Source organism: Cyrtonyx montezumae, unplaced genomic scaffold (assembly GCF_038088225.1).
Source record: "Cyrtonyx montezumae isolate F1298 unplaced genomic scaffold, pur_monq_1.0 scaffold_4, whole genome shotgun sequence".
Taxonomy (NCBI): Eukaryota; Metazoa; Chordata; class Aves; order Galliformes; family Odontophoridae; genus Cyrtonyx; species Cyrtonyx montezumae.
Genome location: NW_027072045.1, coordinates 19,244,588 through 19,269,444, shown reverse-complemented (window position 1 = coordinate 19,269,444; position 24,857 = coordinate 19,244,588). Strand labels below are relative to the sequence as shown.

At 41.2% G+C, this 24,857-nt stretch overlaps 1 protein-coding gene across 3 annotated transcripts in view; it reads right to left on the bottom strand.

The window, feature by feature from the left end:
* Positions 1–24,857, bottom strand: part of ARMH3 (armadillo like helical domain containing 3) — a 107,835-nt gene that overhangs the window by 33,561 nt on the left and 49,417 nt on the right. For 2 of the 3 annotated variants that reach the window (XM_065746550.1, XM_065746551.1), the window contains one exon: positions 22,377–22,452. In XM_065746550.1, the coding sequence (XP_065602622.1) occupies positions 22,377–22,452 (76 nt within the window). Of the gene's footprint in view, positions 1–15,555; positions 15,760–22,376; positions 22,453–24,857 lie in introns of those variants that run through there. The other variant, XM_065746552.1, reaches the window with a different exon arrangement.

The following is a 24,857-nucleotide window of genomic DNA, read 5'->3' as shown; positions in this document are numbered from 1 at the left end:
ACAATTAGTAGACTTCAAAACTCTGTATTATACATAAGCAATAGCACTGCTAGTTTAACTAATAGGAATAACAAAGTAGAACATTTTGCCTGTGCACTGGGAATGGAAGTATCTGTTGAAAGACAGGGCACGGACCGGATCTCTCTTCTCATTTGCCTGCTGGTCTGTCACCGACTGCTCTTCTACAATGAAGCTACAACTTGATAAGGAATAAATTCCTTGTCTTGATCATATAATTTACAAGAGAAATCAAGAAAAGAAGCATTTTAAAGTGATTTATCAGACAGGTTTGTGGAGCCACATTCTCCATGAGGACCAAAAGTAAAGGACTTCTGGCAAATATTTATTCTCAGCATCCCCTCTAAGTGGGTCAGCATCTTCCCATTGTTTTATAACTCACATTATAGACTTCCATCCAAGCCTCTTGAGGCACAAGACACCACAAAACCTCAAACAGCATAAAAAACTGCAATATCTTAAATTAGTTTTATGCCCATTAGTAACTTAATTAGAATCTTATCACAGGATGCTTAACTTTAAGGGAAGCAGAAAATCTGGCTGATTGGATGCCACATTCAGTGCACAATACCATGTGCAATGCAGGCACCAGCTTCCAAACATACCAAAGTATGAAATTTAAGAAGTGCAAGTCACCCACTGGGACCTTTAGAAGTTCTCTGAGAAAGGCAATGACGATGGCTGCAAAACAGTCGACATATGTCATCAGCCACACCTTGTCCAGAGAACTTGGAAATGACTCTTATTTCCTTCATCTTATTTCCTTGTCTGATGGGAGCCTGCAAGTATTGCACGTGGTCCTGAGCATCCTAATTGCACACACCACGGCAGCAAATCTCCCTTCAGATAACAGAACATAACCTTATTCTTTTGACTTCCCGTAAATCCTGTGTCTGTGACAGAAGTCACAGAGGGAAAAGAAGGCACTGAGGAATCTGCATTTGTCTGGAGTGACTGAGCGAAGAACAATGCAGTCGAGCTGTGAAGCAGCTGGGATATCAAATCACACAGAGAAAGAGATGAAGGAATATTGCCTAAGCAAGAATCAACTGCAGTCAAACCTACTACAGGAAGAAAATGAAGTTGAGTCCCACAATGATATTTAATTAACTTAATTACAGTAAGTGTCAGCTATAGCTGTACAGCCATGTAATCATCTAAACAGAATTCACAACCTTAACCGCTCAGTCACTACCTACTACCACGTAGAATGAAACCTGTATTTATAGTCCAAACCTCTAAAAATACAAGACACTGTAAAGCTCACAGTATTTCCTTGTCAGACAGGTGCAAATGAGAATCACCTCTGCTAGGAAATACCTGATAGAAGCCACCACAGCAATATCCCTCTCCTTGTCTGCACCAAACCCAGGACCAAGACCAAAAGATGAGTCTGAAGACAACCCCTGCCAGTCCCAGGGTGAATGCCATGTCCTCAGTAAGATGTCTCACACATCACCTGGTTAAGTTGGCTTTCAGTGCCAAGGTAAGCTATACAGCCAAATACCACTGCAGCTGAATGCACAATGTTCTTGTGATGGTATTTATTTTCTCTCTGAAAGCCTGAGGTGTCTGTAGTTGATTAAGATTCTCTTTTCCCAAGACAGCTATCTGACTGATGGACCAGTGGAGAGCTTCATCTCATCACAGGTATGTAACTACGATGCTAGACCTCACGTGCACCTATCTATTTAGTTCCCTTAACTAGGTCTGCTGCCCTGAAGGTCCCAGCTCCCTCCAGACCTCAGTGATCTCACAAATCTACTCTCAGTATTTAAGGGGTGATGATGAGAAGTAATTTATTGCAGTTGAACAAATTACCAGTTGACCTACTGACAGGTTATTACACCTGTTGTGACTGCAAAGGGTGGTCATGCCAAACTCTAAGACAACCAATTCACCTATACTAATAGCTCATTTTGCAACAGTGAGGACGAGAACTGGGGCTCAACTAATCACAGCCCAGCTGATAAGTGATTGTTAAGTCACCTGCCTACAGCAAGGGTTTTCAGAACCACTGGATGTGCTGTAGGATTGCTTTGGAGGTTTCTTTTTAGTTTGTGGTTTAGGTTTACTGCACATGTTTATGCTGCCCCAAGCTTCAATCAGATGCTGACAACAACCGTTCACAGCTGAACTGGCAGCCAAAGGACAAAACTATGTTTTGGGAGCACATTTTCTTGTGCTACATGAAGGATGAGAGAATTATTTTCTTGTCAAATTCCCACTCTCACCAACCATCATACCTGACATACATATGCTTGCTGCTGCCTCAAAGCTTTGGGTTTGTAACTTACACCTGCATTTACTTTTTCTGCTCTGTTCTTTTTACAAGTGTTACTGAAGGCGAGGCCAGCAGAGCACAATTTCTGTTTATAAATGATTCTCCAATCTAAGAAGCGATGGAGCATCAAGCATTTCAGAGTTAATTGCTGATGTTTTCCCATAAAATAAGACAAAGCCCAAACTCCTACACCACTCTATAACTGATGTCTTTCTTATGCTTTGAAAGTTTTAGTGTGTTCTTCAAGGCTCATAAGAAAACAATGCAAAAAAAATAAAGCCATGCTTTTTCATCAGTTACATAGGATATCAAACAGGTGGCAGAGGATTTGCAAGCAGCCATGAGGCCTGGACTTTGCTCTGTGAGCTGACCTTTGGCTTTTTTCCACCGTAGTGGCTGATTTAGGACCACACACTGGGGAAGTACATCAGTTCTAACAGCCTCCACAGTGACAAAAGAAATCTCCATAACTGCATTAGTTTCTTTAAGTCCCCTCTGATTCAGAATTGCTCCAAAACCTAAGCCTTCAAAGCTTAACAGGGCTGTTGGAATCTTTAATTGACCTGCTGTTATTACGCTTGCATTGGCAAAAAAAAAACAAACCCACACAATGCTTGTATTAAGATACCTGAACTTTTCATCAATTCCCTTAAGGTTTTAATTTCAAAGACTGAAGGTGACCCTTCCACCTGGTCTGCTCACTGCAGCTGGCACATCCCTATCCTTCCTGCCACACTACACCAATGCCACATCTTCATGCAAGGAGCTACATCTCTCTGTGTCACTGTGAACCAGCTGTCACAATAACATCTCAACACTAGAGATGTTTGACGTAGCAGTGCTGCCATACAGTAAGAATGGAAAGTTCTTCAATTTAAGCATTCTGGGAAACAGAAGGGGAGGCATATAGTGGGGAAGAGAAAAAAAAAGGGCATTTTGCACACATACAGGTCACTATTGCAAAGTTAAAAGCTCCCAATAACTACTGTGCATACTATGAATGATATGGCAGATTTCCCACATTTAAAAAGGAAAAAAAGATCAGCATGATTTCAGTTACCTTGGCTTGCATCCATTCTGAGTACATGCAGAATTAGCACTGAGGAATTCACACTGAAACTTCTGACACTGTAACTCAGGTTAGACGCTGCTCTAACCTGTCTGATGCAGCACTGCCGGGTGGTTGGAGTTGCTGCAGAAGGCCTGTTAGCACAATGTGAAACAATCATGCTGCCCATTATTCATCTACCAGACTGTGCTTTCCCTTCACCCACACTCCCCTTGCTTAAGTCACCACTTTACTTTATTTAGAAAGTATTTCTCACCATCAGCTTTCTATGTAAGCTACCTTGCATGGCAAAATTTCCCTGTCTGCAGCAATAGTCCTACTGGAATTAAGCCACGCAAGCCATTATAGAACTCTGATTATTATTTTAAATACCAGACCAGTCAGTTACAGAACCCATTCAATATCAGAGGGATTAACTGCTGCTTTAACAGCTAACATGTACTAGCTGAGAGACACAGTAGAAGTGATACAGGCTGTGGCAATTGATGCTAATGAGCAATGACATCAGTTTGAGAGAGCCAATGCTTGGCACCATATTTACTATATGAAAAAGAGAAAACTGCATAAACATCTCTCTCAAAAAAAAAAACAACAACAAAACAACCCAACAAACCACAAAAAACCAATAACTAAAGAAACCAGAATGCTTTCTGAAGGGCAGATCTATATCAGGTTTTGCAGACAACCCACATTGTGACACTCAGCAAGAAAGACGACGAAAATTAGAATAGAATCAAAGGATTTTAAGATTTAAAAATCTGGATTTGTTTCAAATTCCAAGTGATACTCTATGATCTTAAACCTCCATGAAAACTGCATATTTCTCTCATTTGATCAAACACTTCATTTGGACAAAATTCAAGATTTCAAGCCGAACTCTGGCATACCAGAATTCAGGAGGAAAAACTGTAACAAATCATACTGAAACCCTCCAACTGTTAAAGAAATTGGGTATTTCAAAATAAAAACTGACAAATATTGCCAAGTATTTTGATTGCAGACTGCCACTGGAAAATGATTCTATCCAAGCTCTTTCCAAACTATCTTTACTGTAAACCCATCAAAGCTCTCACCTGAGCAGGAGCAGCCCAGGAGAGCAGGAGTAAACATGATGTTTAACCTGAACTGCAATAGCAAACCTGAATGTCAACAAACCTTAATGACTTTCTGCACCTGAAACCTCTGCCATTATTCAACAGGCAGAATTAAGAGCCAGCATGAAAAGAGCAAAGACTGAACTGAAGCTCCTGTAGATGGTCTGCACTTATGCGTTCGGGCAGATGCTATGAGCTCCAGAACAGGCTGTGCTTTTTCAGACCCTTCCCCAAGCCAGCTCTTCCTGACCCAGGAACAGAGCCATATCAAGTATTGACGGCCTTCCTAGTTTCATTAAAAGGCTTTTAACACATCATCAATCACACCACTACCAGTTCTAAGTGATTTTAGTCATTTAACAGAAATGGAAGCTAACTGTTCAAGGTCACATTCTCTTCCAGCTCATGCCCCACCTTCACATACAAAATGCTGCTGTATTCAAATTGCAAGATGCCAAGCCCTGGAAGGAGGTAAGCAGAACATCTAATGTCAGAGGGCACCTTAATGTCCTGACCTAAAGACTTGAGCATCCCCAAGGTCAGCATATAAGAACACCAGCACCACAATAGTACTTCCTTGCGTGTATGTCTTTGTTGCAAGTTATCATAGAGAGACTTCGCTGAAATAAACAGCATATTTAATCCTTCTCCAAGTTTGAGGCCAACACCCAGCATGGATTTTGTGCACCCATCCATCTACTCCACAACTAAACATGGAGGCTGAGCAAAACTGATTCAGGAAAAGATAATTTTTTAAACAAGGAACATGACCGGAAAAAAACAAACACTTCCCTGAAGTCACTCAAGCTTTTCTTTGTCATTGCAACTTACTATAAAGCCACTGCAATTTTAAAACACAATGGGGAAAATCCCTGCTCCTCTATAGAAACTGAAACCTGTATGGGTGAAGATACAAATGACAAATGTGAGATCGATCAGCAGTTTAAGTCCAGCAGCAATTTCCCCACACTCCCTTACAGCACAGCTCCTCAGCTCTGGCCTGTACTCACAGAGTATGGCCATGACTGCAGCTGCAGAAAGATGAAAAGGTTGCAGCCCATCACCATCACCTTGAATCTCTCCTCTGCCCCCTGCTCTCGAGAGCAGCAACAACTCAATAGGTCTCAGGGCAGTCCTGTTTAATTGCTGCACTGATAAATTTCATTAGACTTAAGGCTGACATATAGAGGTAATTCTTCCAATGCAAAAACACAAGCCTGAAGCACAGAGATCAAGAATTAATTTGTTAAATTTCAAACACAAAATGAGACCTTTGATCTAGTCTTTAGCCGATTTGTGTAACTACAAGTCACTGGCTCAGCTTATTTGAACTTCTACATATCACAGGCTGATGCGTTTTACAGTGCTACCCTTTGCACTGTGTATTCCCAAAGCAGCAGCTAGCTGGAGCATCTTTCATAAATGCATCCTATTTGGATATGAAGAACCAATCAATTCCACAGTTTACTACAGTGGTTAATTATCTGTCAAAAATGAGAACCTAATTTACAGCTTCAATTTGGTTTCAGGGTCTAGCCTCAAGATCCATTTGGGCATTTTTCCTTCCCAAAGGTGCTTGAGCACTCTGAAGACAATTGCTCAGCTTTAGTTTTAAGGAGTGTAAGACACTAGAATCTCAGAAGCATTTTTGCTAACCCCTCTGGCAACTGAGTCTTCTCTGTCCTCTTTTTTTTTTTAGTACATTTTTTGAAAGTCATCAGATTAAAATGCAAAAAGTACATGATTGTAAATGATTGTAAAAGTCACTTTCCTGGTCCTGCTAATATTTCAGGGGTCAAATGAACCTCTTCAGCTGAACACTTCATGAGAGACCTAGAGTAAAGCTGCCAGTCAACGCTTCTTATATCACTACTTCGCAAGATACAGCACCTCTTTGACAGGCTAGCACTGCCTGATGCATTAAAAAGCAATTCAGATCACTCTGCCTCATCCCCTCCTTGATTGAACCTTCTGCCAGTCTTCCAGTAACTGTAAAATTTATCAGAAATTCGTATGTCTTTCCTCATCACCAGAAAATATACCACATAGCACTACATTCACTCCCATCACCTACGAAAGCCCTTTCTTAGAAGTCTTTGCCTTCTGATGATGCTCCACCCATATGTGCTTTGCCACATCACTTATCCTCCAGCAAATGCTAACCTATGACTCCAAACTCCTAAAAAACGCCTACTGAAGGGCTGCCTGGTTCATGTGGTTCATCTGCTGTAGCCAAGACAAAGAACCTGATGCTAATACAGCCTGAAGAAGAATTAGTGAGTTCCAAAATTGGCTGGTAGCTGTAGCCAGCCATATGCCATTTGATCATACCAGCAGGTTTGGCATTATCCAGTCCAGAATAGTGACAGAAAGACAAGTCTCAGCTCTGAAAATAGGATGCACTCACGTTTCCTCAATTAACAACGCTCATGCCACACAAATACATTCTTCATTTTGCAACTGTGGTAACTAATATCAAGTAACTGCCAGGGAAACATTGATCAGAACAAATTTATGAGCACGCAAATACATTCTCTCTCTTCTACAGGAACCACTGTCCATCAGTTGATCTCCCCAACATAGAGGAGAATCAAAGCTCCACGACCACAGAACATTCTGAACTCATCCTCCTTCCACAGCTATGATACGCTGGGTATTTCTAATAGTGCAAGGAAAAAATCCTCACTCTAGCAAACACCACATCCCTCTACCTATTTGCTTTCTTTACACATAACAGACAAAATAGAGCAAAAATCCAATTACATTTCCATAAACAGGTCACCTCTAAAACTGCCATAAACTTTCCAGAAGACTGCCAAGAAGTTCTCTCACAGATCTGGACCTAGTCCAAACCAAAATATATTTTGGTGCCTTTAAGCCCGTGGAATCTCAAAGGAACAAACTATTCATCAACACCCCCTACTAAAATGTATTCTGCAATGTTGCTAGCACAAAATGGCAGTTCTCTATGAGTGGGCAAAATTAATTATTTAGTGTATTTATATACGTACAGGCTCAGACAAACTGCAGTCCTTCTGATGAAGGGGCATACAAATGTGGGGATTACATGGACAAATCACAGGCACAGGACTGGATTCACTATACTTACACTGTGTGTTTGTATGTGATTTACAATGAGTTTCAGATGAAATTTCATAATACCTTTAACTTTAAAAGGTGTTGCTTTATAAAGTTGATTACCACTTTCAAATACCTAACTTCCCACCTCTGTGTGTTGACTAATACATTAAAACTGAGTAATACAATATACTATCTGCTTGGCAACTATTGAGAAACTCCTAACCATGATTAGATTAGCACAGTTCAGCCCAGACCAAAATGATATCTGGGATGTTCCTACAGCACATTCCATCTAGTACGTATGCATTATTTATGTCATTTACACAAGGAGAATTGAAGGCTTTTATAAACTAAGATACAAATCAATACAAGCTCTTAGCAGATGGGGTCTTAGTAGGGTTCCACAGCAGCACCACTCCCCTCTGAGAAAACTCTTTCAACTGAATAGCTGACAATGCAGAACTGAGGGTTTGCTTAGAAAGATGTGAACCAGAGGCACCCTTGGCACCCAGCATGGTGAGAAACATTGTACTTGCCTCCTTTATAGGCTAAACAGTAAGGGCCGTTTCCATGCGACAGGTCACCTATACTGCTTCAAAGACATCAGACTGTAAGCAAGACATAGCTCTGCTTTATTTCACTCCCCAAGCCACAATAAAGCAGCAGTAACACAGATGGCTTTCTCCGTCAGAGGCACCATGGATTAGGGAGGAAATGGATAGAAGGTAAATTCAGCCTGGCACTTCATCAGGTCAGCAGTGTACTACAGAGCAGGCACTTGCAGTCTCTGCTGTGTAGGTACCTGCAGCAGGCAGCACAGAGAGGGGCATAACTAGCCTGGCAAGACCATCACTGAGCAGGAAAATCAGCTGGAGCCACAGAGCCTTGGGTCTTCACCTCCATACAAACACAGCCAGCGCCCACAGCTGGGCCAGCAAGAGCTGGCAGATGACAGTACAGTACACTGCTTCACATCTGCCTCTTTCCAGATAATGCACTCTTAATCCACCGTGGCTGGTCTTCATAGATAAATGCTCTTCACAAAGTACAGATCATTATTTGAGGCACTCACAGCAGAGGTCTCACCCTGATCCATTTGTTTTCCTAACCCATCTAACTCGCGCACTGAATGAGAACTGATGATTTTGGATTTAGTGAAATTGAGGTTTGCCTTCAGAGATTTCTATTTATAGAGCAGTGCAGGAGGATCTGCAGTATTCAAAAAGAAAAATGAATGAGTGATAAATTATCCATCATGTACTTCCTTTAAACAGTAACCTGCAACAGAAAAACGAGATTATGTCCCTGTACAATTCATGACTCTGCAAAGGTTCAAGTAAAAACATTTTGCCCTCTTAACAAAACAAAACACTAAGGTCCTTTATTTTCTTTTTTTTTTTTTTTTTTTTTTTTTTTAATCTAAAGGTCTCAACAACTCATCTGTCTTCAGCTGACAAACTATTGGGAAATGAACCAGTGAAGACCTTTCTTTCCAACAGCTGTATTTGAATCAGGGCTAGCAAGAAAGAAAAAAGGCAAATAATCCTGTTAGTCTTAATTAAAATCATGCCATGCTCAGCTGGCATGGTCTTCACTTTCACGAGGCTTATGAGTTCATGATCCTGACAGCTCCTCCTGAGTTCTTTCTGGAAGGAGGAAGCAAAAATATAAAATAAAGGAAAAATGAAGATAATAATTGGAATTCTGAATCAAAATCAAGGGAAGAAAGATGTTCCAAGGCTCACCTCTCACCAGTGCTCCAACTCTCTGCCATTCCCAGAGCACTGCCAATGACTGCTGGATCAGAGATCAGCTCAGAAGAAAGCAGTCATCCCTCTTCTAAATAAATCACCCAAGGACAACCACACACAAGTGGCAGCAGAAAGACACAAAGGTTTGAGGCCCTCTTTTCCATATGTAAAACTTATGTAGGTCAAAATGACAGCAAGTGATCCCTTCCCATAGCAACAAGCCCCCCAGCAGACACTTAGCATGGGATTTCAGCCTCCTCAATCCAGAAGTAGTGGTAGATTTAACAAACCATATGTATAACCCAGACAGGTGACTGTAAGTGAAATGTTCTTCATCCTGAAAGTAGTGGGACAGGGATGCTGGCACATTGCCTTACCCTTGGTAAAGGCTTTGAAGTAAATAGCTGACGCTTGAGAAGTTGCTGACAGATAAAATATACATAAACATTAAAAACTGCCACACTGAGCCAGGTAGCAAAGGCCAGCTCACTTTCCTGAGTCTGAAAGAAACAGAAGCTGAGGGAATAGTATAAAACAGGACATGAATAAAGTGTTGCTGCCTCAAAACCAACTCTGGCTTCCAATCTAGGCAGCTTAAGGTGATATGTGAGGCAGAGCAACATCAGTATGATCAGTAACAAGTGACACAATTTTCCTCCATTAGCTTACATAATCACTACCTCAAGTTCACACAACCTTTTAGCTACACCCCAGCTTAACTACGTTTTACATAAAGGAGTATCGCTTTGGTTTTAACTTAATCTTCTGATGCACCCTCTTCCCACAGCTGCTCTTCCCTGTGACATTCGCTGTCTTTTATTCTCTGCCATCTCTCTTCCAGATTGAAGCATTGTCACGTAAACAAATGCTCTTCATCACTCATTTGGTTCCATTCCTTCTGTCACCCCTTCACTGTTCCTTCCTGACACTTCCCTAGTTCTGCTACACCATTTTCAAATTTTCTCAGGTCTGAATCCACAACAAAAAAGACTTGATTAATTAATACAAAGACTTGCCTTTGGGGAGTAGAAGTATAACCCACTGCTTCCTTGGGGACAGCGTGTGTTGAGAGGAAGCAACACACAGGAAGCAGTATATGAAGTTGAGAGAAAACCAAAAGTAGATATTGCAGCTGGTAAGGGAGAATCCCTTACTTTAGATCAAGAGACATGAATGATTTCAAAAGGAGGAAAAGAAAAAAGAAAAATAAGGAAAAAAGAAAAAAGAACACTGCTGTGGGAACATTAAGCTATGTGTAAATCCCAAAAACTCAGTGTTGTAAAAGCACAGGAGTAATCCTGTGCATGCATATGGGCTGGGTGCACGTGTAGTCCAGGAACAGACTAGCATCCCAGAGACCTGGGCAGGTTTTACAAAGAGAGCTCAAAATTTTGTGACGTTTTCCTCAAATTATTTCCTCTTAGCCTCCATAGCTTTGTTTCAGATATTCTTAATTTCTTGCCCCAGATTGGTGAACATACACAGGGCTAGTACCATTCCTGTGTAGCACAGGAAAGAGAAATCTCAGAGTATATCTTCTTGTAGTGTTCTGCAAAGGAGTTTGAGACTGTTTCTGAGAAAGGGGTGAAGGGTTATAAAACAATGGTCAAAAAGAAAATAGAGACATCTTTCCTGGGGCTAAGAGAAAGCATGCTGTGCTGAACAATTTAATAATTAAATAGAACTAGAAAATACCATTGTAATTAACATACAAAGAACCAGCATGGCCTAGCTAATCTCATCATGAAGAGATTGAATAAAGTAGTGTGCGTTTTATGGAGCAATTTAATCTGGCAAGCAATTAATCGTAAGAGCACTAAGTCAAACGAATAGATTTCCCTTTAAGGAGATCACATTCATCATCTGTAATGTATTCTAAACTGCAATTTGTTAGCCGGCCCCTGAATTCTACAGACGACATTCACTGTCTTCCTTTAGTGAAGAAGTGATCCCTGACTGACGGAAGGAGTGGCATCAGTCTTTCTGAAGCAGCGAGCCTATTAGCACTAATAGGTTCTGAACCACTGACACAGGAAGAAAATAACTTACAGAAAGACATAGCAAGTTTTTACAACCCTTATACTTTAGAAAAATCTACAATGCTATTTACTTGGATGCTTGAACTGTGTTTTAACTCACTGTCCATCCCCTTGGGTTTGAGCCATCGCACCGAGAACCTCAGCATGTTTCCCTTACCTGGGTCCCCTGGCACATGGCCGGGATGCTCCACCTCTCTTCCCTCTCACATCCTCAGCTACAAGACTGCCCTGACTAATTCTAAATGGATCTGCTTAGATTGCACGGCCCTAACTGAACACAAGACCTCCCCAGATCCTCAGTGCTATCAGTGTTAGAAATCCTTTGACTTAACTTTTATTTATGAAGCTCCATGCCTGTTTGTCCACGTGACAAAATACCTTCCAGCTTCAGAAACTGCTCCACTTGCTTGTTTCCCACTACATTAGTAAACAGTCATTTTCATTTTGCTGGACTGTGCAAAGCACACCTTAAGTGCCCTTTTAAAGGGAATGATGATGGCTCCTCCTCCCTGTGCCTGTACCCACCCAAGTCCAACTTGGAACACAATTTCTCTTACTGGGAAAGGATCTATTCTGCATGTTATCCTGCCTCCCTGTGCAGCAGTATCACTGTCCTCAAGTGAACAGTTTGGATGCTGAAGATTAGCAGGCTTACAGAGACAGCTAAACTCCACTAAAAGATACATGGCAACATCTCACATGATCTGGAAACCTCACAATGTTCACTCAACTCAGTCATGACTAAGGACCGTGCATGAAAAAAAGACTGCTAGAGACATGCAGCTTCTGACAGCATCTTCCTGCCCCGCTGCCACCCCGAGTCCATTCCAAAGATGGATTCCCTCCATAGAGTTGTGCTGCCAGCAGCAGACTAATGATGAGATGAGACCTATGCCTGGCTGCCTTCAGTCCTCTTCCATCCTGGTAATTTCCTTCATCCCCAGCTCAGGTTGCAGGCGTGAATATAAAGTAGCTCCATGCCAAATCAAAGCTAAATAAAGACTAGTGGAGATACAGCACGGAGGAAAAAAGCATACAAAAAAATCCATGAGCTGTGTTTCAGACCAAATTCAATGGTATAGCCTCAGTCAGAGACTCAAAACCCATATTAAACTGATTATGAGTAAAGACTGCTTTACTGCATTGTCAGGAAGGTCTGGGGAAGGATTTATTGACACAAAACCATGCAAAATACAGATTTGATTATTCTAGATGATAAAACAAACAAAAAAAGACAGCAAAAAAATAGCTACACTAGGAAAAAAAACCTCTTTATGGATAAGCATCTAAACTCTTCTGGCCTGAAGACAAACAAGTAGAATTGTTTCCTGATGTTTTCCTGCTATATAACATCATATTTATAATTAGACTGATACCACATTAAAATGACAACAAGCACAGGCACAATTCATTTAACAATTAATCTACCCTAGCTATCATTTTCACTTGTCATTAACTGCCTCTTAAATGCCCTCAATTCTATATAACCGTAGACTCTTACTTTAAACACAACCACACAGGGGAATATGCCATTACAGGCATTATTCAAAGAAGTGCTTTCTGTCCTCATCACTAACCACGGCATTAATCATACTGGAATAGTTTCTCCTCACAAATGTCTGAGTTGCATAGTCAGACCTCACCAGCAGGACTCAGCTGGATGACAAGTTCACAACCAGCAAACACCGGGCATCTGCAGCAACACACACTGCGAGTGCTTTGATTTTTGCCCCTTACAGAGAAAGAAAGTAGATGTTGAGCACCACAAGCTCCTCTTGATTTCAAGAACTGCTCCCCATTCAGCACCTTTAACTACTGGATCCAAGGTAAATACATAGCTCTGAAGTCAAAACAAAACCAACCATCCTTCTCTCACATTTGTCCAGGCAGGAAAGAGGCTGCTCTCTGCAGAAGCACTGGGCTGGCTGGAAGGGACCTTTGGAGGTTATCTGGTCTGACACCAGGTTGCTCATAGCTTTGTCCAGACCAAAGTGAATAACTCCACAGATGGTGACTGCTCAACCTGTTCTACTTACACATCACCTATTTTGAGAGGAGTTTAGAAAGCACCTCCAGGACCACACTGATTTACCTTATGGTCAAACTTAAGATCTTGGAGCCATCTTGTTTTGTGGCTCTAAATTCCAAATCAAGCAGTGCTGCAGAATTATAAGGAGAACATAAAATATTTTCTTTTAAAAGTAAAGGCAATTAGTCTTTGAGTGTGTATACTACCCTGCTCAAGACACCCCATGAAGGGCACTGCAGAAGTTATATCATGTTCACATCTCCTCTGTCAGCAGAAAGAATATTAATTAGCACAATACAACCTTTTAGAAAAAGCATCCCGTTTAAAGTTTCTCATCCGAAGTCTTAGCTACATCATGAGTTTCTTTAGAAGATATTTCCCCTGCCCTCAAAGCACATCCCAGCTACATCTTCTACAGTAGATGGAAGTGTTTTTTTCACAGTGCCCAAAGACACTGATGAAATTCAGTGTTTTAAAGTTTGAAATCATCTCTCATTTGGGCACAAAAAGTTACATTGCTTTCCATTCTATAATCCATAAGATGAGAAGAAAAATGTCACTGTAATTAACACAAAATGATGACCTAATTAATCACTAAAGCAGCAAGATGACAAAGCTTTTGGGCTTTCAAAGTCTTCTAGCAAAGTCAGGCAAAAGAACTGCCAGGGAGCTTTTCAGGTCATTCCATATTCGACCATCCTCAAAATAAGGCACAATTTAAACAAATTGTTTTTATTCCTTATCAAGTAGACATCTAATGTTCCAAGGTCCCCTACAACACATCAGCAACCTTCTGCTCAAGACACACTGCCAAGTCTCAAGTCCAGTACTTCAACTGAAACTCTAGGCAGTGGCTACTCTTACGGTTTGCAATACTTGCAATAATTCACAGCAGTGAATAAGGTGAACCCTCCTGTTTGGCCACATGCATACCAGGGTACTTTTTGCCCCAGAGTAACATCCTTCAACTAAAGCCTTATTAGCATGTGATATCAAAAAAATCTGATGTCCATCACAGGTGATTTTCACTCTGTCACCATTACCTTAATCTATTTGGCCTTGACAGCTGAGAAACTGTTAAACAACTGAGCACTGTGACTGCCAAACCTTTCCAGCTAGCTTCTCCTGGGACAGGTAACAGGACAAGCTTACATCAAGCTTAGCCTCAAAGCTGAGGAAGACACGGCTACTGCAGAGGCACTACCCCCATTATTTTCTGAATTGTTCTTCCAGCTACAAGAGTTAGGAAAAAAAATCAGTAATAAAGCAAAATTTTGCACTCCCGAACAGGGGCTTTCTCCCAGATATCCTGGCACTTCAGCTAACAGAATTTAGACCAGCTGAACCCCAAATGTTTCTTATGGTCTCTGACTGGACACAGCCCAAAATATTTTTATATTTTGGAGGAAAAATCACAGCTCAGTCAAACTCCCTTTTTTCCAACTCCAGGTAGCATTTTATTTTCACCTTGCCATAGGGACAGCCCTGGAAACACCAACTGGTATCTACTGACTGCTGCAAAGATCCTGTGCTGGTAAGATGAGACAGTGTTCTCTGCCTTCAGTAGGAAGGGCTCCTAAACAAACATTTTAATTTTGAATGCTAGGATGCATGTTTCTTTTAATGCACAAAGGCTTCTAAACAAGATGCCCTCCTCTCAAAGCTCCCTGGGAAGGGAGCTCCAGATTCTAGCGTGCTCTTCAAACAATGTATTATCTTTGCTTCTAGCACACGGTAGCTACTTCTGTTCCCTAGCAAACAGGTGTACTTCATGAGCAGATACTTTGTCAATTTAGTCCTAAAGGAAGAATCAAGAATGGGACATTTACATTTCTAGTGAAAAAGAAACCAACAAATTTCAGGCCCCCCACTAGTAGAAGAATACAAGAAATACATGCAACCAGATTTTTAACAGCTTTTCTTCTAAGCACACATCCCACAGCCCAGACTTGCAGAGGGAATAATAACTCCGGCTGCTGCTGTGAGCAACAGATTTCTTTTAAACAGAAGAGCAAAGCAGCATTATTCTACATCATTTTTCGAGGAATAAGGGTGTTATTTAAGCTCACAATGATTTTACATTGTTTGGGTTATGAAGAAAGCTGCTTAATGTTCTCCTTCCATTAAAGCAAATCTAGAAAGCTAGACTTGAGACCAGTGGAGATCAGAGCCCCTTATACTTACCCAAAGAATAAGAACAGCGTGGGCAAAGTTCTGGCAAACTATAAGCAGCTGTTTCAAACCGTGCTTCAGTCACGTTTCAGCAGGGCCAATTTTGGGGGTTGAGAGAAGGTGGTTGCTAAACCTCCTCTTTTCTTGTTTCTTGGCTGCAAGAGGGCTACCAACAAAGATGTCAGGCTGAAATCTGTCAGTTAGGATTTGAACTCAGGCCAGCTACGATACCAGAGAAATAATAAAGGTTGTTTTTGTAAGCAAAATGAAACAATACAATCATCTAAAGTGAGAAACCTGCAGATCTTTTTGGATTTCGTAATGCAGCAAAAAATAAAAAATAAAACAAAATAAATACTAGATGCTTATGAAAATGCATCCTAGCACAATAGTATATGCTTTGATGTATTTTTGAGCTCACACAAAACTTGCCTGGACTCAGCAAGGGAATTCAAGACCAAGGTAACTGCAAACAAATGAGGTGACAAATAACTTCTGACCAATAAATACTATGTCCATCTCTGAGATAAATCAACAGCAATGCCAATGGTAACAGACACTTCCCATGACTTTCATGTTTCTTCAGAGAAACGTATTTGGTAAACAAAAGATGACAGAACTTCTTGTGTGGTGCCTCACTGCTTTACACCACAGTCCAAATTAACTCAATCAAACAGGAGATGACAACTGCAGCAATAAATGCCTTTCACTTCTTCCCTCTCATGACTGCTCTCTCTAAGCTCCAGACCCTGAATTCACTAGCACAAAAACTGAAAACTGTGTGCCAAACATTATTTCCAAAGCTGAATACTCTGAACACTAGGCCATCAGAAAAAGTCTGCTAGTAGCTTAACTAACTCCATCTCACAAGTCTGCACACATGAATTCAGCTAAGAGGATCTACAGACAGATTTCCCTATTCACAGGGTAGTTGCATTTGATAAAGAGTAGATGAAACCTCAGTAGCAATACCTCAGTAACAGAGGTTAACTCTGCTAAGGAGCCTACGGACCCTGTGTAAGTTTCCAAAACGTTCAGATTTTGAGGAAGTAGCAGAAAGATGAAGGCTTACAAGTGGGTGAACTTCGCAGAAAGCTGTTCATCTTAGGAGAATATCACACCAATTAAGACATCTGCTGAACTTCAGAAGAGACCTCCACGCGGCAGCTGTGTGCAGGAGGGCTTCCTTTCTGCCCAAGAACAGCCCTCCCTTGTGCAGACACACAGTCCCTGCATAGGAGCTGTGGTACACAAGCAAATCCTTTGCACATTTCCTCTTAGAAACCTAATCTATTGACAATACCTGAAGAATGGAGATGAAAGCAGCCAACAGACATCAGAAAGGCTAAAGAAACCAGGCAAGCAAGGCTGCCATTCTGGGAAACACATCCACTTCATGTTTATCCCATGCTGCAGCATAGCTTTCGAGCATAGCAAAGAAAGCAAGCTGTGGCATCTTGGGTAAAGGCAATACAAACAGCTCTGTTCAAATGTGCATCAGTCCTAGAAACCTTTAGGTACCACAGAGAGAAAAGTTAATCCTCCCAAAAAACCAATGCAGAAAAAGAAGAGCCAAGAGAAAACAGGCTTGACACAAAAAGAGTCACCTTTCAAACTGCAATGGAAGTTACTGTCAAAAAAGGGGAAGGTGACCTGGGATGCACCTGACCGACAGAACTGCGCTGCTGTGCTGTGGAATTGGTCCACACAATGTCACTCCACAAACAGATTTGGTCTCTGGATTTGGGCCAGTGGCAGACAACATTTAATTAAGCCACTGCATGAATGAGAAAGAATGAAGGAAAATTATAGCAGAATGAAATTGGCTAGCACTCTGTAAGCAAAGCACACCGAGATGAATCAGCGAGTAAACAAAGAGCAGTAGCTGAAATCTAACAACACTGCCTTGACAGGAAATCGTATATTGTAAAACCAATGAAACATTCAAGTTACACAACTGGAGAAAAACCCTTAAAGTTAATAAAAATACTGGCAGCGTGGGTAGAATGCTATGCAAAGATGAAACAGTGTACCCTGAGATAGCAATGCTTCTTTTTCTGGTCTTCCATTATTGCACTGCTGATCACACTGGTCTTTCCAAGGAGGCCTTTGCCTTTGAATCCACTCCCATCCTTTGTCAAGATGCCAGCTAATGCCATAACCTATCCATGTCAAAATCTGCTGCTCCCAGATTAAACTTTTTCCCTACCAGAGACTGCAAGGTCAGGCGAAAAACAAGCCACAGCTGAACTCTGAGTAACAACACTCTTCCACACAGTCATCATGCTATCCCAGGAACTGCTCTGCTGTGCCAGCTTCCCTGTGCAACAAGAGAAGCATGCAAGAGCAAACCTGTGAAACAATACAAAGGGTCTGCTAACTTTGCTCTTTCAAGTAGCAGTGGTTACAGATTACTAAAAAAAAAAACCTTAAAAAAATCAAGACAGAATCCTTATCCAGGATCATTTTTTCAGGTCATCACTTGAAAAATGTGTTGAAAAGAAAAATTCTTCAATTAAATACACATATTTCACATATGGATTTTTTAGTAACAATTAGATCCTTAACCTCAGCAAAATTATATTAGGATTTAAAGTACCAATAAAATATGTTTATGAATTTCTCTTTGGCTTTCATCACTTTTTTTTTTCTTCCTCACTTTTCTAATTTGTTAACTATCTTGTAGCAGCCCCTGATCCAAGTTCAGCCCCACTGATTAGTAGTGACAGCATGTCAGAGGTCATTACCATTAAACACACCTCAGCAAACAATTTAATGGAGCTGTTATTCCACCAGTGGCAGCCCTTACTGTCGTGCTGAAGAAAAACTCCAGAGGAGGCCGAGCTAACCTGGAAGCTGGAGCACCCTCTGCTGTCAGCACTGAAGGTCCGAGCCCAGCAGAACTGCTGCCTGACTTCGAGGTGCTCAAGCAGCAGCATGGTGCCACAGGCAAACGCTGCCTAAGGGAACAACAGCTGAGCACCTTAACAGAGGCTGATGCTGTATCTCAGAGAAACTTGTGGCTGTAGGAGAGAAGGAATGACAGAGACAAGGGGAGAAGCCTCCACCCTAGAAAGAAGCACACTTCTGTCGGCAGGTCATCTTTCATACGTCCTCACAAATGCTACAGCCACCCATTACAACAGGGCTAGGTCAGCTGCACTTGGCTCTTTCTCTCCCATTCCAATTCCTTGCTGTAAAGCAGGACAACGCTGAAGGTATGATACAGACTGCTTGCAGCTGCTCGGTCTCTAAAAGATCTCTGAGTGGAGTCACCTCCTCTGCCAGGTTTTCAGTAAGTGCAGATCTATGGAGTGAGGGTAATTTAACAAAACACAAGATACAGCAACTGAGCAGGGATTCCAGGTAACCTACAGCAAACGAGCACGTAAGTAAAATTGCAAATGCTCCTTTAGAGTTCTTCCGCAGCAAGCATAACCATTGTATATACATCCATGCAATGCTTTAAGTGCTCCTCCAAATCCCCAGCCTCTCCTTTATGAACTCAAAAGCAGCCATAGGAGAAGAGCCCCTCCTAAGCAAAGGGAACATCACACCAGGTGGCTCGTGTGGAACAGAAGTAGCTGCAAGATGGGAAAGTGAATGAAAGCAGCCAAGCAAGGATTGCATAGGATGCTGTAACAGCACATAAACCATGCTTGGGGGAAAAAAAGAAATCTATTACCTATGCCATGGTGCAAACGTACTCCATTAAAAGTGTTTTGAGTGAGAAAAATAAAATTGCTTTAAAAAGGATGACAGGATCAAATTTCAAACAATGGGGAATTCAGTCTATTAACCACTGAGTTAATCTATTTATTCACTTTGGAAAAATTACAGATCAAGAGAAGGTCTATTAAAAGAACAGGAGGCTTTAGCTGCCACCTTCTTCACTGAGTAAGCAGTCAGAAGGTGCCCCTTTGAACTCCGCATTAATAACATTCTCATTAAATGCAAACCTGCACAATGTTATCTTAAGGAGGCTCATTAGCTTCAAAAAAATTACTTTTGATACAAGTTGCTTACTTCCTGAGAGGTGAGAAGGTGAGTTTTCAAAGCCCTAATTGCCAGAGCTTCTCATTTCAGCCCCGTCTGTGCTACAGCAGTATTGTGCAGTCCATCATATCTCAATCATTTACGTAAAGCAGAGACAGATAAAAGTTTAAGCACTACTGTGACACAGGACAGCAATACGGATCACTAATTCCAGTGTGGTATGCATGACTTCAGCCAAACGAGGTTATTATTCTGTCTTCTTCACAGTTCCACTTTCTTTAAGCTGTACAGAAATCATGAAGCACATCTAAAAAGAAGTGTGGAGATAAAAGAGGAATACCACCTGCCATCTCTCAATAAACAGAACATTCATGATTGTTCTTTTCACCATGGTAAGGACTAGAATAATCATGTAAGCTAACCAAAGTGTGACTTTGCACTGAAGTGGTGCAGCAAACAGATAATCATTGCTTATAAAAACCTTCCAGAGCAATGGAACGTGCTGACAAGAAATCCAACATGAGGAGTATTTCTCTAAACTCACTGTCTTGAGGAGAAGGGCATCAAGTAAGAAACAGTATGCTAATCCTACCCTAAGGGGAAACCAAAGGGGCATAATCAACAATGTTGGGTTCAAACCTGCATGTCCTTAATAATGCAAAAGATAAGTAAATGTAAGAGAACATTGTCACGTGTTAACACTGCATTTCTCCAATAAATCCATCAGCCTGACAGCCTCATAGGCTTAAGGCTCTTACTCCTCTCAAGCATCTTCTCTTCCTGTTTCTCTTGGCTGACTTGGGCTTGCAGCATCTTGGTGTGCAACACAGAGCCCTAAGTATGTGTGCATGCAGTGCTCTGGTGTGTGCTCGTGGTCCAGCAGTGACAGAAGCACACAGCTTCGGTACAAAGTCTGCCTAAGGACACTGCTGCAGCCAACAGCACGGGACAGAATGCTTATCCCCACAGACTGCACAGAGCTTCAGACCCTGGAAGGCTCCAGACATTCCTGAAGGAATTGTCATCTTCTCTTTCTCTGCTGCATGATCTGCAGCTTTCAAACACCTAAATTCAGTCTTCAGGCAAAAAAGAAATGTTGCATCATTACAAACCCCTGATTTCACACATTTTCCATTCTTTTTTACACCCCCCCCCCAAACAAGTAGAGCACCTTTGAATTTCTTCATCTTCCAAGAACAGGCTGGTCTGAAATACACTCAGTTAAATAATTAATTTTAAATGTAAAGGGTTCTTTATTAAACATGAGAAGTGAAAAAACACTTTTTTTTTATTTAGGGGGTAGGGAGGTAGGAAAGGGGATAAGCCAAACAGACCAACTTGTCTAAAGCCTAATACCCTCTCCAGGCCTCAAGTCATCTCTAAACGTAGACCTCGCCTAATCTCCCTGACAAAATTAGTCATTTGTGAAAATGTCAAAAGCAAGTGAAAGACCAGATGAAATTTTAACATACATAAGTAATGAGGCAGAGCAAGGGAAAACCTACCAGAAGTCTTCAAGAGAAAGGTGTCAGAGGCCCCACTGGCCCCAGACAGCACTGTGCACTGAGCACGTCTGATGCAGGCTGGGAAAGCTGTCACAATACTACTTGTGTGGTTGTAAGGATTGTCCTGTAACTAAGAAGGGTTATAAAACCAACTGTGAAGCTGACAGTAAGTGAACAATCAAAATCTTTGCTGCACAAAGCAGAGTTGAGCACAAATCTTCTATGACCACTTGCTTGGCTGTTTCTGTTGTTTTTATTCTAATTTTTTAAATCTCTTCCCAGTTTAGACTTCTCTCCCTGTATACACAGAGAACTGCCATGTCACAAACTGTGTCACGTTAAATTACATTACTTTGCCAACAGCTATCTGTTGTGCTGCTTCATTCAGGGTGCATTATCTATCTGCAAGCACTCATTTGTCTGTTTACAAAAAAAATAAAAATAAAGATAGAAAAAAATAAATCATCCAGAAATACACGTGAAGTTATTAAGCTTACAGTCTTACAAGGAGAACCTTTAAGGTGGTTTATAGACATTGACTGAATTGAAAGATGTCCTCAGAGAGCCTGTGCTACACAAACTCTCTTGGAGTGAAGAAAATGACAAGCATTAGCAATGAAGCAGTACTAAGCTACCTAGTGTTACATAGAAAGGCACCACGCCTCTTGGAAAGAGCAGCTAGGAAAAGAGAAGGCAGTGATGGAGCAGATGCTTTTTTCAGTATAAATACTCATTTCTTTTCTGGTTTGTTTGTAAACCAGACACTAAGTAAATTCTCTCTCTCCTTCTTTCCAGTCAAACAGATCTATAAACCACTTGTTCCAGCACCCCATGCTCCAGCTTTGTCAGTACAAGCGACTTCAGAAGACACAAAATTACTTCTGCTACAGAGGAACAGAGCACAAGAACACCCAAGATATTCCCTATCCTTACAAGCAGTGCATAACTTCTGTCTTTGAGCGAGAAAGGAAAGTTTTGAAAGTTTTAAACAAATACTAAAATGTTTCTGAACGATCAGCTTTAAACGCACACAGAAATCTTGTGATTTTAGGAGAGGCTTAGAATCTGCTCATTATAGCAGTTCCATAGGCCCCTCTTCATACCTTCACAGAACTGCAGTAGAATCATGCAACAGAAATCCATTAGCAACACAATCATCCTGACAGCGCAGCACTGTTCCCTACTGCGAAATTTCTCCCAAGGATGCTCAGAGCAGCAATTTTGCCCAAGAAAGTAAACAAATTCAAAACCAGGTTCAATAAACAAATGTCAATATAAGAATGTAGTCACATAGGACTAAAAAAATCTCTAAAATGGTTATTAACTTCTGCACCTTACCTAATGTTGACTAATGCATGGGTCACCTTGCTTGCAGGCTCTTTCCATTGACCAGCATTGGTAGAAATCCTGAGAACTGAAAGGAAATGGCAGTTAAAGCTGGCACAGAACTGGCCACTTTCTAATCCAAAACACCTAAGATCCGCTTTGCTGAGATGGCAGTCTACAAACCAGATCAGAAGAAAGTTCATCTTTGTGACCATCTGTACTGCAAAGCAGAAGTGCCCTTTAAAGCCCATCTAAGATAATTAAGAAACACAGAAGAGGTGTACAGAACACCATGACACCTCAAAGGCAACAAGCAGAGGGGACACAGACTCCATCTTCCTGACTTATCACCACACATTAAAGCTGCTCTCCCTCAGAAAGATGACGGCATCCCAAACTTTTATTTCATACATTGCTATTCTCCTCCAGCTCCTACTTAGGCAAAGTTCCACCTGAGCTACACCCTTTAATTTAAACCTAACCCAAGAGCAATGGGTTCTCTACTGCTCTGTGCATCTTGAATCATAGAGAGAAATTACACACTAGCCTAGGGAAAAACTTTCCCTGTAGGAATGAATGTGTTGCTCTGCTGCACAGATGGTCTCTGACAGACTTGGGAGCAGATCTGAAAACATTCTGCAGGAGGAAAAACTTCAAGGGAATCCATATATATATATTTTTTTTGCTGCCAGCACACCCAAAATATTTACTTAGGTCAGAATCTGTAGCATTTCTGCAGTGGCAGTTACCTGTACATCTTTTGTTAAGCACCAAAACAACATAACAATAGCAAGTGTGAATCATTTTTCTGTTTGCCTGAACAGAAATGAATTTACATATATGTAAATATACATAAGGTTTCTAGGGTTTCATTCTACAAAATAGGTTTGCTCTGGGGTTAGAAGTGAAGAAATAGCACTTCATTCAAATTTAGGATCATCTAGAAACACAGGTGCAACAAGTGAATCCCAAAGCACGGTGGCTGCAAACTGATGCTTATTATTGCATAAGAGAAGTTTTCAGTCTTTGCAGATCTGGATGAAGTTCAGACTCATGAAAAGAAAAATAAATTGATGATTTATATATATATATAGTTTAAATGTATATAATTAAATATAAATATCAAAACAACTAGATTCTACCTCCACTCCCAAAGTAAAAAGTTTCAACTACTTCCACAAAATAAATAAATAAATAAATAAAGCTTATCTTTGCTGACAAATGTCCCAGGACTAAGGGACAGAAAAGTGACTGTAGTCTGAGTAAGAGGGTTAACAAACCTAAGGGAAGCTGTTAGGATAGCAGGCTAAAATGTGATTTTACCAGCTCAGTGCTATCTTCTCACTTTCCTGTGCTACAATTTTGTGCCATGTGCAGAAAGAATAAAATAAAAAGATGTCAGCATTAAGTAATATGATTCTGTCAAACAGAAGGTGCTGCACTTGAATACCTGAAGTAATGCCTGAATGGAAACTCTGCATACATCTAGGATGTTAATTCAAAGCGGTTTGTTCTACTTATCAGGATGGAAAATAATCACACAATAAGTGAACAGTTCAAACAGGTCAGATCTGCCTGTATAGCCTAATTGTGTCTGAGTGCGTTACTCTTCCATTCCACCTTCCTTCAGCTTCCACAGGGGACTGGTTTGAAATGACGCTGGAGGTAAAAATCACCTCATCTCAATAGCTGCAATTTTGTGAGTGGGAAATAAGTTAGCAGAAACTCTTTTGTGCTCAGAGAACAAGAAATGGCAAACTGATTCCTTACAGAAAGGATGAAAACCATAGGAAGTTTATACAAAAAGGCAGCTCATTCTGCTTGAAATTGTAGGGAGTATGTGGCCCCTTTTATTTTGGTGTGGACAACTCTCCAAGCTAGAAGAGTCCTTCAGCTAACTACCTCTGTCCCACTACCTTTTCAAGTTCCCTTACATCCTTACAGTAACTCCTGTTGTTCGTAGGGTGATCACAGTGAGAAGGGAACAGACATAGCATGGAAGAAAGGTCCTTCTAGAACAAAGTAAGCAAAGAACACAGTTTTATCCTTTTCTTCTCAGCTTCAAGCATGCAGGCACTACATCAGCCTTGCTGCAGCTACCCCTGGCTACAGGCTCCTGTGTATACACACTGCCTGTTTTTGTCTCCACACATTCCTTGCTCTCCTTTGTTCCTCTTTTCCCTGCTGGGTTTCACTTGGTGGCATTCCAGCATGTCTCTCTCCCTCTGATGGATGGCAGCTTCTCCTTGTTTACCCAGCAGGCACATTCCTCAGTCCAGTGATTTACTTGTCATTGCAAGCAGGTTTGTGAGAGCTGTGTTCTTGGTTTGTGTTGGCAACAACCGCAGTAGATGTGATTTGCCTAGCACAGCAAGCTTCCTGTTATAAGTTTCTCAAATTCTTTTCCAAATTCTAGCTTGCATTGAGTACTTCACTATGCTGGCTGGTTCTGCAGCATGTAAGCACCTTCTGATTTGAAGCTGCCAGATGTGA